The following is a 13,380-nucleotide window of genomic DNA, read 5'->3' as shown; positions in this document are numbered from 1 at the left end:
GAAGTTTAAATAGGGCAAGCCTCATTCAAAATGCTGAGTAACGATCTTCTAATCATGTGCACCTGGTGTGATACACCTGTGTGTGAGTTGAACCATTTTAAGTGGGAATAAATGTGGTGGTGTCCTAACTTTTTCCTCAGTTAGAATATGCATTTTTGTAGAATTACATTTACATAAGATCTTGAAAAGTCTTTTCTTCAGTTTTAATTGTTTAGTTATATTCCTATAATCTCTCAGTATTGTTAAAATTGAGATTAAATATCTATATATCCAAAAATGTTACAAAAATACACAGGCTTTCATAGGGTGTCCTAACTTTTTCACATGACTGTATATAGTGAAAGAACCACAAGCTTCACTTTTAAGCAAAGAGAAACAGCCAGTAAAATACTTCTACAAATATACACTGCAGAACTAGATATAAAAGATAAAATGTATCACATTCTTCACCCTTAAAGAACAACACGCAATAAACACATGAAATATTTTACACTGTAAAGATACGTATACATGGTACAACTTATCCTTAAAGAAGAACAAACAGACATTAAAATGCATAAGCAATTTTAAACGCCAAAACTATCTACAGGTGGTAAAATGTATCACACGCTTCACTTTTGAAACAAATTACAATATACCAGCTATCTTACACAGTAAAGCTATATGCATATCATAAGAGTGTAGTTCCTTTCATAAAAGGTACTACACTCTTTACCTTTAAACACAAACAAAGAGATAGTAAATTGCATGACCTATTTTACACTGTAAATAAAATTATTTACGTATCATAAAAGGTACCACATTCTTTACCCTTAAAGATAAACAAACTGATACTAAAAAGCATGAGCTATTTTAAATTGTAAAACTATATATATCATAAACAGAACGACACTGTTAATAAGCAACAAACAGATACTAAAATGCATGGGCTATTTTATACTATAAAACTACTTACATATCATAAAAGGTACTACACTCTTTACCTTTAAACAACAACAAACAGAAACTAAAGTGCATGAACCATTTTACTTTGTAAAACTACTTGCATATCATAAAAGGTACAACACTCTTTACCTTTGAAGAACAACAAACAAGTTCTAAAGTACGTGAGCTATTTTTCGTTGTAAAACTACTTGCATATCATAAAAGGTACAACACTCTTTACCTTTGAAGAACAACAAACAAGTTCTAAAGTACATGAGCTATTTTTCGTTGTAAAACTTCTTACGTATCATAAAGGGAACCACGCTCTTTACCCTTAAAGAACAACAAACATTTACTTAAGTGCACGAGCTATCTTACATTGTAAAACGACTTAGATATCATAAAAGATACTTCACTCTTTACCTTTAAAGAAGAAGAAACATTTACTAAAGTGCCTGAGCTATTTTAAATTGTAAAACTACTTACGTATCATTAAAGGTACCAAACTATTCATCTTTAAAGAACAACAATCAGATACTAAAGTCATGAGCTATTTTACTCCGTAAAATGTACCTTACACTTCACCCATAAAAACAACAGACTATAAAATGCATCACTTACTTTACACTGTCAACCTATTTACGTATGATAAAATAATCCTTTATCTTCGCCCATAATGGACAAGAAACAGACACTAAAATGCTTCAACAATTAAACATTGGAAAAGTAAATAAACATGTTAACGTTTACCAAACGCTTCACCCTTAAAAATGACAGAGACGCCAAAATACATTATCTATTTTACACAGAAATAGAAATAAAAAACTAATTAATGTGACATTATTTACTAATAATTGAATAAATAGAAATTTATACCATAAAATGAATCAAATGATTTACCTGGAAGGAATTACAAACAGAATACTAAAATATATTACTTCCTTCATTCGAAGAAAAATATGAACCAGCTATAGGAAGCAAAAAAAGTTTGAAAAAAAGAATTAAAGAAGATGTTACAACACATCATATTCTCTAAATAAAACACTAAAGTGTATCACATGATTTACTCGTACGGATTTATGTAGAATTACTAAAATAAATAAATATTTTATTTAAAAAAACAAACAAACTATAGACTCAACACGAATGCACCACATATTTCAACGTTAAATAGCTAGAAGAAAACATTAATTAATTTACACGGAAACATACACATAAAATTACATATGTAGAAATAGTTTATTTGTAGTTCCACAAGAGACTACCAGTGTTCTTTATACCACGGATACAGAAACCTGGCTTCTAGCGTTGTAAATCCACAGACATATTTTTGTGTCACTAGAGGAATATGTCAAATATGTCAATCTATCACATGCTTCACTCGTAAAGAATTGCATCAAATACTTTACACACTGAAGTTTGGAAATAGAATAAAATCTACCACATGCTTTACTCGTAAAAAGTTGCATCAAATACTTTACACACGGAAGTTTAGAAACATAGAATAAAATCTATCACATGTTTTACTCGTAAAGAGCTGCATCAAATACTTTACACACTAAAGTTTAGAAACATTGAATAACAACTATCACATACTTCAATCGTAAGGAATCACAAACAAACACAAAAATGCAAAAACTGCTTATAAATGTAAAATTAAAACGGATCAAATAATATACATAAAACTTATGAGCATACTCTAAAATGTATTGCACGTGTCTCATTCAAAATCACTCGAACATTAAATACTTTAAACAGATAAAACAATAAAAAATTTAAAACGTGTCGCATGCTTTGTTTGTAAAGAACTGTATACACATTAAAATATCTTAAGTATACCACGCGGGAGTATTACATGAAATATATCACGTTTCGCTTGTATGATATTACGCAAAGACACCAAATGGCAAAACAATTCTTTAAATGCAAACACCTAAAACTGACATGATTTTGTTTTGAATTTTCGCACAAAGCTACTCGAGGGCTATCTGTGCTAGCCGTCCCTAATTTTGCAGTGTAAGACTAGAGGGAAGGCAGCTAGTCATCACCACCCACCGCCAACTCTTGGGCTACTCTTTTACCAACGAAAAGTGGGATTGAGCGTCACATAATAACGCCCCCACGGCTGGGAGGGCGAGCATGTTTAGCGCGACTCGGATGCAAACCCGCGACCCTCAGATTACGAGCGCATGCCTTAACGCGCTCGGCCATGCCGGGCCACTGACATGATAATATGTCACGTGCTTCACTTGTGAGAATCCACAGCATACATTAAAATGCATCACGTTTTTAGACCACAAAACTGCAATATATAGAGAGTGAGTCGAAAGTTCTGTTTTTCCTAATTTTTGTCAAGTTGCTGTGGAATATCAAAAATCAGCAGACATAACGTGTTTAGAAACATTAAGGACCATTTGTTAATATCAAATCAAGATCAAGCAAATTCTAACCTGAAATTATCGGTCTGGGGTAAAATGCGTTATTATGAAAATTATATCTCACAACGATATTCCCATAAATCGAAAATATTTTGCTTTAGTGCAAAGTATTTATAAAAGTATGTAAGTTTATGCTTTTGTATTACCTTGATTTGACCTTAATACGATGGTATCTTGTCAGGTAACATACGGCCAAAAATATGTCTAATCATCTCATGTCAGCACATTTTCAGTATTACACAACTATTACACCACAGTAGAAAAACAAAACCAGTACTTTTGAATCATATTACAAACTGTAATGCATTTCAAATGTTAAAAACACATAAATTCATAGAACACCTAAAGAAAATCTACGTACAAGCACATACTTGTTTCACATTCTAACAAATAGACCACAAAATACACAAAATATTTTAATAAGAAGGAACTACTAACTGGCATTGAACTATATCACGCTCTTAATTCCCATAGCACCACAAATATGCTTTAAAATATAACAAATATGTTACACAGAATGATTTAGAAATAGCACTAGAAATGTATAATATACTTCATTCCTATAGCACACAAATATACATTAAAACGCATCCAATATGTTAGACAGAATGATCTAGAAATGGGCATTAAAATGTATTACACATACTAATTGTAACAAATTACAAACTGAAACTAAAACCTTCAGATTTTTTGCATTAAACGAATTACACAAATGAGTGAAATATTTTGAATTGAGTGTCGATATCTATCATATTTATGACACTTGCCAACAATATTGATGCAAACAATTGTTTTTCTTGACACAAATAGATTTTAATATACAAACAACAATACAATTTATAATAACTGTTATTACAAATAATGATTTTTATACAAACTTTTACAAACTAGCAAACAATACTTCGTCTTCTATCTGAAGTTGAACGGTTCATAATGCTCGAAATCTATAAATGTTCCTGGTCAAATATCTGTAGTATTCTTATTAATAAGCATTTATCAGAAGTGTAGCTTCCGAGGTTTATAGCATACTATTTGTAGCAAACCAACAATATTAAAATGTCTCTTGGCGCATCGATTTATAAACTTTTAAACTTATAAATTTTTCTCGAAAGTTCAGTTGATAACAATGTTCGAATATACGCTAGTGGTTTCGTAAAACGTATGTTGTTGATTCTTACGCTCCAGAATCTTCTGCAAATTTATATAATTGGCGGAACTTTCGCAATACACATTTAACAATATAAGTTAGATACATTTTAAAACAAACACAGACATTAAAATAGATATAAATTAGTAAATCCATTACACCTCCGTCCTTAAAAATTAAAAACTTGGCATTAGACATTTTTAACTAGCATATTATATATTCACATACATTGCTAACAATACATTATATATAATACATTATCAAAAAATTATACAACTTCAATAATCATGACAGTACATAACACAATGAATACAAATTACATTTTCATCATAAAGTTACTTAGCGCGTAAAAGGGATTAAATACGTATGTTATCTTTTTTTTTGAGTTAACACAATCCATAATCACACGACCGAGCTGGGATAGGTATAGAAGGAATTTTCTTGTTATGTTTTCCAACCAACTGACAGGTATGACGAGTTTTATAAAACTGAAAAACATCGTGTCTAATTTTTGGCCAAACAAAATGTCTCATAATTTTATCATATGTCTTGTTAATAATACCTACACGGGGAGTTGTCATCGGCTACTTTCAATATTTCAGAACCATGTGCTTTGGGAACAACTATTTGGTAAGCTATTTCCCAATAGTTTGAAGCAAGCACATCTGGTGGTCTTCATTCCCTCATGAGCACTTTGAAAAAAAATAACCATTTGGAACTTTCTCCAGTTCATCTTGTGTGGGTGCATATATAAATAGTGAAGAAATCTGTGGATGCATTTCTTGTTCAGTGATCAGTTTACTTCTAGCAAATGGAACTTCACCAAGTGAGCCAGATCCCTCACGCCTATCATTACCACTTGCTAAGGAATTGTCACAAGATTCCCGTCTGACCCAAAAATATCTGAGATAAATGTATAATAACGTCCTCTAAACACGCATCTATCATTTGGTTTTAGCTTAATATGTTAGCCTGAGCTCGAGTCACAGCACACGAGGGAAACACGTGTGGTTTCTCCCCAACTACAACAACATCCTCATATGAAACAATGATTGGCTTGCTAACCATTCTGAGTTCAGCATCAACTTTTCACCTCGCCAACAATAATAATATACCCTTAATTAGCAGAGTTCGTCCCGAAACTAGGTCTAATACCAAGTAATTGTTATGAATAGGAACATTAGCAAAGCCACCCTCAATACACAATCGATCAAAATAAACCTCTTTTTTTGTATTCCATATAAGTTTAATTATCTTGTTTGCGATAATCTCGAAACGTTTGGAGATAAGCCTCCTGTACTAACTCGTATATTTTGAAAATAGTTGTTTTAACCTTACCATAATCCGTACAATCTTTTAAAGACAGAGCGGCATACGCTTTTGTGCTTTACCAATTAAAACACTTTGAAATAATAATGATCATTTATCGGTGAGCCATTCCGTGATTGGAAATATTTATCAACTTCATTTGCATTAAAAGGTGGCATTTAATTATATCGATGAAGTTCAAAGTTAACATTTTGCCTTGGTCGATCGGAGTTGAGCCTGATGTCTATTTCTTTCAGCCTAATTTCTTTCTCGGCTTCGATATGCGTTTGCTCTCTAAGCTTTGATACTGCCTTGTTCAAGCTCGGTTTGTTTGAGTTTTAGCTCGTTATTTTTATCTTTATCACTCAACTCTGATTGTCTAGTAGAGACACTAGAGTATTTTCATAATATTTCATCATCATCGCCCCATCGGTTGGGGCGCTCGACTCGTAACCTAAGGGTCGCGAGTTTGAATCCTCGTCACTCCAAACATGCTCGCTCTAAATTGTATCAAATATTACAGGCAAAAAGTACTAAAATCAGACAGTAATATATGTATTTTTTTATACACGGATACTAAAATGTATGGAATATTATAAATTGAAAATATCACAGTCAGATAGTAAGTGATATGTATCTTTTTATATACTTATAAAAGAGCCAGAAACAAATACTAAAAAACACTAAATATTTTACATACAGAAATTGGACTGTTTCACCTCTTTCCAAAAATATCATAAAATACACCAAAAAACAGAACTCTTTGTAGGCACTAAATTCGACCAAATGCTGTGTTTGTTTGTTTTGGAATTTCGCACAAAGCTACTCAAGGGCTATCTGTGCTAGCCGTCCCTAATTTAGCAGTGTAAGACTAAAAGGGAAGGCAGCTAGTCATCACCATCCACCGCCAACTCTTGGGCTACTCTTTTACCAACGAATAGTGGGATTGACCGTCACATTATAACGCCCCCACGGCTGGGAGGGCGAGCATGTTTGGCGCGACTCGGGCGCGAACCCGCGACCCTCAGATTACAAAGCGCACGCCTTAACGCGCTAGGCCATGCCAGGCCCTCGACCAAATGCATCACACACAAAAAAAAAAAACTACATGCAGCAACTAAATTATTCAAGTAATTTACACATAGCAAAGAAAAAGCACTGATGAACAAGATAAATAACCACCAATAGGTCTGCAAATGTATCTTTATAAAATTTCAGATAATGACTTGGACGTGTTTTAAGTAAGATAAAATTTGCTTGCATGAAACATAAAAAACTCAACTGCTGAAAGTAATTGTTCGAAAAAAATCTCATTAATTATTTTCCCCGTTTCTCCAAAGAAAAAAATTGTCCAAAAATCTTCAACCTCTAAGGTAGTTCTTCCCTATGTCATTAAAGCCCAATACCTCAAGGAAATGAAATACAGACTGTCTTTTTTCTTCAATGAATTGTACTTTTGCTTTTTGAACATTGAAATTAAAAGTTTAATTAAGAACTGAAATCCAGCATTCAAATGTTGCTGATCGTCCTACATTTGGTTCATAGTTTCATAATGGCGCCACAAATTTGGAATTGTAGATTATTTTTAAAAGTTGCTTTATAAATATCTGCATGAGAAATGGAAGTGTGGAAGTCAAATCATCAAAGAAACCATTGGCAATTATCGCCTTCTTAATAACTTTCAGGTTTGAGAGTTATAATGACAGTATTTGTTTTATAATAAAATTGAATGGAGAGAATAAATACATTCATAGAAGTTTTAAAACCTAATGTTGATTCGAACTGTGTTATTTAAAAGATTTCAAAAGGCAAAGCCATCATAAGGATTGTATATAAACATAATAATAAATTAAAAACTCATACTTGAAAATTCACAGAAAAAGTCACAAATACTAAAAAATCCATGTTTTGTATATTTCATCCACTTCTAATAAACTGAAGAGGTTCCTTTCTCAACAACTGTATAGAAAAAATTACAACAACTCATCTGTTATTATTTCCTTAAATATATTCTAAACAAACTAAACTCTTAGCAACAATGTTTCAATATCCAAACAACTATATCGTACATCATGTCGCCCAGGCCTATGCAGACTCTAGTAGACACCTATCTTAATGAAAAAGCCTAGTTACAAAATATGGTTTGTTTTGAATTTCACGCAAAGTTACTCGAAGGCTATCTTCACTAGTTGTCCCCAATTTACCAGTGTAAGAGTAGAGGGAAGGCAGCTAGTCATCACCACCACCGCCAACTCTTGAGTTACTCTTTTATTAACGAATAGTGGGATTGACCTTCATTTTATAACGCTCCCACGACTGAGAGGGCGAGCATGTTTGGTGTGACGGGGATTCGAACCCGCAACCCTCAGATTACGAGTCGAGTACCTTAACCACCTGGCCATGCTGGGCTTACAAAGTATGAGAAAATGCAACATCTATTGTATCAGAATAATATTTAGCGTTTGTGACTTTAAAAAAATTATTTTACATAAACCAGAAATTTAAGGAATATGTCTTGGGATCAAGTAACGTCATTTAAAAGGGTAATGTAAGCCAAAATTTGCTTTTTATATGCAAGTTACTCAAAACAAGTTTAGAACAACATTAGCAACAGATATTTTATGTAACTTGCAGTTTACCGTCTTCGAGTATTACAATTTATTTAAAATGTATAATGCCTCGCTGGTAGCTCAACTGTAAGTTTGAGATCTTTGAGATTCAAATCCTGCAGCTGACATAACTTAGATTGTCCGTTTTGCATCTTTAATGATAAAATAACAGAGAGCATAAAACAGTTAAGTTTATGGAGTTTTCTGTGAGTTGTATTCGTTATTAAAGTTTGTTTACTTAAAATTATGTTCGATAACCTAGTTTCAAATATAAAATTAAAGTAATAAGAAAATTTCGAGTTCTTTCATGGAAAATACCTTAAAATAACACTATATAAAACTTATAGTAATTAATTAATCAGTAAGGACTGGTGTATCCTCATGATTATTCTATTATTTTAATTTTAACAAAATTGAGAATGAAAGTTCCAGTGGAGAATATTTTGAAACATGCAACACTTAGATCATTATGCACCTCCTGTTCCTCAGTAAATCTGCAGAGTGTGCAAAATTATGAAGCCAGTAATCAGGTTTTAATACCCTTGACAGTCAGAGCACACGTAGCTTATTGTGTGGTCTTGTGTTTAACACAACAAACAAATCGTTTCGTACACTAGCGCTTTTTTGTTGCCTGCAATACCCAGTAAATTTTTCGTACCTAGTTTTAAATCGAGGACTACTAAACACTGGAACAAGGAACTCTGTTCTGAAACAAAAACAGGTTTTAGTTACCAAAATCTCAACCGCTTGATCCTAATATAAGATTATAGTTTTCATGGAAATCACAGACAATTAACTTGAGCTACATGATGGCTCCCATTCCATAAGAAAAGTGGTATTTGTTTTATCTTCATAAAGCCAAAATTAGCATGGAAGTGACAAAATATTTAATCATTTTAGATATTGAAAACAGTGAGTTATAGAAAGTTATTAAAAAGCTAGACCTAACATAGATATAGAGACATGTGGAAGGAAAGGCTCAGAATTTAGAGTGCCCCAGTGGTTCAGTGGTATGACTGCGGACTTATACTATTAGAAATCAGGTTTCGATATCACTGGTGGGCCGAGCGTAGACAGCCCTTTGTGTAGGCTTGTGCTTTATAACAAACAACATAATTTAGGTATATATATATAGCATTTCACGCTTTACAAATAGTTATTATTCATAGAGATTAAAACACTTACCTTCTGTAACATCCTGTCAACAACGCCTTCCAACGAGGTCTCTTGAACATCCAGCAAGAGCACAGCTTGGTTCAAAAACTGGTCGACGTCCATAGATGCGCGCACCTCAGCCCCAAAGTCTTTCATTGGAAGTCTCTGTAAAGTACAATGGAGGAGCATATCGTCAGTATGCTTACAATTAGTGCTACAATGACTACTGGTATGAGGAGAAAGGCTTTGGTTAATCGGACAGTTTCTGCTGTCCGTCTCACATGTTCCCGAGGGAGGGTCATTGTCGCTTTCAAGAACCGTCAGTGTCAGGTGGCTGATAAGCTCTACCTGAGATTGGGAAGCCGCTAATCGCTCCATACACCCGCGAGTAGCCAGGTGAGGCTCGAGAGAGATCAAAGTCATCGGAACCCGCTATAGCGTGTGTCTCCAGTCGCTCTGTCTTATCGGTGCAAAGGACTAGGTGATCATACACTATCTTGCTGGACGTATCCAGCGGTCCTTCACGACTAGTTCGTTTTATAGTTGTCTACTCACTTATCTCGGACATATTTTGTCCATGCATCACCTTTTCACATGGAAACAGGAATGATGCAACCCGAATCCGGTGCGAAATATTGGTAGTGTAGAGCAAGAAGTAAAAATCAATATCATCATGGCAGTGCAGTTTCCGGGAAGGAGCGCCGGACCTCTCCGACTACAAAGTGTGCAACACATGTTTATTCCACTAGTGGATGCGCAGTCCCGTAACATAAACGTTTTATCGTTCCGTTTGCGTTTTTATTTTAATATTCGTACTTAAAAGGATTAAAACATAGATGAAAATTGCAGGCAATTTTGTGTTTTGTTTCTTTAACCTTTTTGACCTAACAGCTACTTTTAAATTACTTCATAGAAATTCATAAATATGTTTATCCCGTGAACTTTCACATTCCGAGTACGTATTACTTTTTTATGCTTCTGGTGAATATGCTATAACTTATACCAAGATTATTTATTTTCCGTCCCACAGAGTTTGACTCGTAATCTGAGGGTCGCAGGGTCGAATCCCCGTCGCACCAAACATACTCGCCCTTTCAGCCGTGGGGGCGTTATAATGTGACGTTCAATCCCACTAGTCGTTGGTAAAAGAGTAGCCCAAGAGTTGGCGGTGAGTGGTGATGACTAGTTGCCTTCCCTCCAGTCTTACACTGCTAAATTAGGGACGGCTGGCACAGATAGCCCTCGTGTAGCTTTGCACGAAACTCAAAAAGAAACAAACGAACAAGCTCCACAGAAGACGCCACAGTGATGAAAGCAACATTTCTAAAATAAAATAAATCGCTTGTAGCTAATAACTGATACACTAATGTTAGAAACGTCACGAAACAAATATTTGTTACGTAAGATCATTCGTTACCAGGATATTTAGAGTTGTATGAAATGAATGAAAATGTATATATATATATTATGTATGCTTCAGATCCACAGATGAATTTCTTAAAATAAAGTGCAATACTGTGAAAGATGAATGTCTTTGAGAAAATATTTTTAAGAAGTGCTAAACGTTTAAAAATTCAACCATAAAATAGCTAAATAAAATTTGTTGATTATTCCATTTTAGTAAACATTTTTTTTTCCGTCTAATATTTTTCTTGTCGTGGCGTGTCTCACTGTGCAAAAAAAAAAAAATATTTATCCAGAAGTGTATGTGTGTTTTCATATAACAAAACTACAGCGGGTTACCTAATGTGTCCACAAAGTGGAATCGAGCCACCTGATTTTATCATTGTAAATCCGAATATTTGTCGCTGTTTCTTTACAAACCTGTAGCAAATATGAAAAAGTTTAACCGAATCTTCTCGACATGAGATAATTTATCCTAACTTCTTGAAAAATATACACTAAAAAGCTACGCTGAAAATAAGACGCTCTCCAAGAATTACCGTTTTAATTTAATGAAATAACTTTTGCATCAAATAAGTAATATTTTTATTTTTTAAATATATATTGTATTATCGACGCGCGTTAATAATTAAAAATATTTATATGGAAATATGATAAGCTTTGTGGGGAAGATATGAGCACATTTTGCTTTTATATTAATGATATTTTACGTAAATTAAAATAACGTAATAATATTATAAAGTTTACGTTTTCTTCGAATTATCAACAGAACTTGTCATTTTTTAAATATATTTCTCTTCTTCATTAGTAGAACCTACTGGTGTGGTGTTGTAATTTCTGTATTTTCTTTACGTTATCAAAATAATGTATGGGTTCAAAACTTGAGTTCTTTGCTGTTATAAATTTAGCATTTGTTAATGTCATTAAAACAACGTATTGCTATTACAAATTACGTATTTTGTTTACCTCCCGAAACTTCACGTTATGCTTCCATGAAGAACAAAAACCTATTTTTCTTTAAACTTTTCTTTATTTTGCGAACACTGAAACGTACTCTATAATCAGCCCAAACATTCTTGAGCGAAAGAAGCCAAAATGCTGTTTTAGTTCAAGCAGTAAGTGATATGTCATAAAGTGTTATCCGACCGTAATTTAGCAGTGATAGAATAAAAGGAGAGCACAGTCAACACCACCCACCGTCAACCCTTGGACTACTTATTCTTTTACTAACGAATAGCCAGATGTGTTAAGGCGTGGGGAGGTTCAAATCCCCGTCACACCAAGCATGCTCGCCCTTTCAGTTGTGGGGGCGTTATAAATTGAAGGTCAATCTCACTATTCATTGGTAAAAGAATAGCCCAAGAGTTGGCCGTGGGTGGTGATGACTAGCTGCCTTCCCTCTAGTCTTACACTGCTAAATTAGGGACGGCAGATAGCCCTCGTGTAGTTTTGCGCAAGATTAAAAAAAAACAAAAAAACAATCAAACTAACGAATAGTGGCATTCCTCCTCATATTATAGCGCCCTCACAGCTGAAATGGTGAGCATATTCAGTGAGGGAGATTCAAACCCGCGACCCTTAGATTGCGAATCTAGCAGTTTCTTCTTTTTGCTTTCTTCTTCCCAGATGACTGCAGTTTTGTTTCATGTTAAAAGATCCTCTCTTCTAGAGTTTACTGTTTCTTTATTTCAGAAACAAAACAAATAAGTAGAGATTGCCTTTTTATAAATGGTTAATATGGACGCCCCGAAGATTTCCGTACATAGACAAACAAGGCTGTTTTCCTTGTCTAGCAATAAAATTGTTAGCAATAAAAACGTAAAATTGTTGTTTTTTATAAACTGTTTCATTTCTTTGCTACTGACGCACCGCAAAACGCTTTTTATCCTCTCTCTAATCACAACGTTTTACACTTAACAGAATTTTACTGGTGTCGTGTAATTAAACACACTTATATCACAATCAGGAACAAAACTTATTTTTATCGAAACTATATCTCCATCTCAGCAGAGATCAGAATTTTAACATGCGGTTCGTAATTTAAGGAGTAAAGAATGGAAAAGTTACACCAGAAATGTTGATTATTTTTCCCCATTAATTAAACAAAAGTTTATGTCCGCACTCTTTAACAGTATTTATATTCCGTATGATAGACATAATTAGTGCCAATAAAATAAAACAAGAAACAACATAACGCTACTTAAATTGGTCTTCGCTAACGTAATTTATTTTCTTTTTCGTTGTTGTTCTATCAAACGAAGTTATGATATTTAAGGACATGACAAAGTATGGCAGTTAAACTGTGAGTAGCGTTTATTATTTAAGGCCCTGATAATTTTAATCTAATGAACCATCAGAGACTTAAACTTGGCAATTTAAAAATCAAACCAAGAAA

The 13,380-nt window shown here is 33.7% G+C and overlaps 1 protein-coding gene across 1 annotated transcript in view; it reads right to left on the bottom strand.

Moving 5' to 3' along the window:
• Nucleotides 1-13,380, bottom strand: part of LOC143249573 (solute carrier family 4 member 11-like) — a 208,653-nt gene that overhangs the window by 92,429 nt on the left and 102,844 nt on the right. Inside the window, 1 exon segment of the mRNA XM_076499674.1 lies at nt 9,612-9,746. Within this exon segment, the coding sequence (XP_076355789.1) occupies nt 9,612-9,746 (135 nt within the window).

The sequence above is a fragment of the Tachypleus tridentatus genome, chromosome 4 (assembly GCF_004210375.1).
Source record: "Tachypleus tridentatus isolate NWPU-2018 chromosome 4, ASM421037v1, whole genome shotgun sequence".
In the NCBI taxonomy this organism is placed as follows: domain Eukaryota; kingdom Metazoa; phylum Arthropoda; class Merostomata; order Xiphosura; family Limulidae; genus Tachypleus; species Tachypleus tridentatus.
Note: the sequence above shows the minus strand (reverse complement) of the source record. Positions and strands in the feature narration are given on the sequence as shown.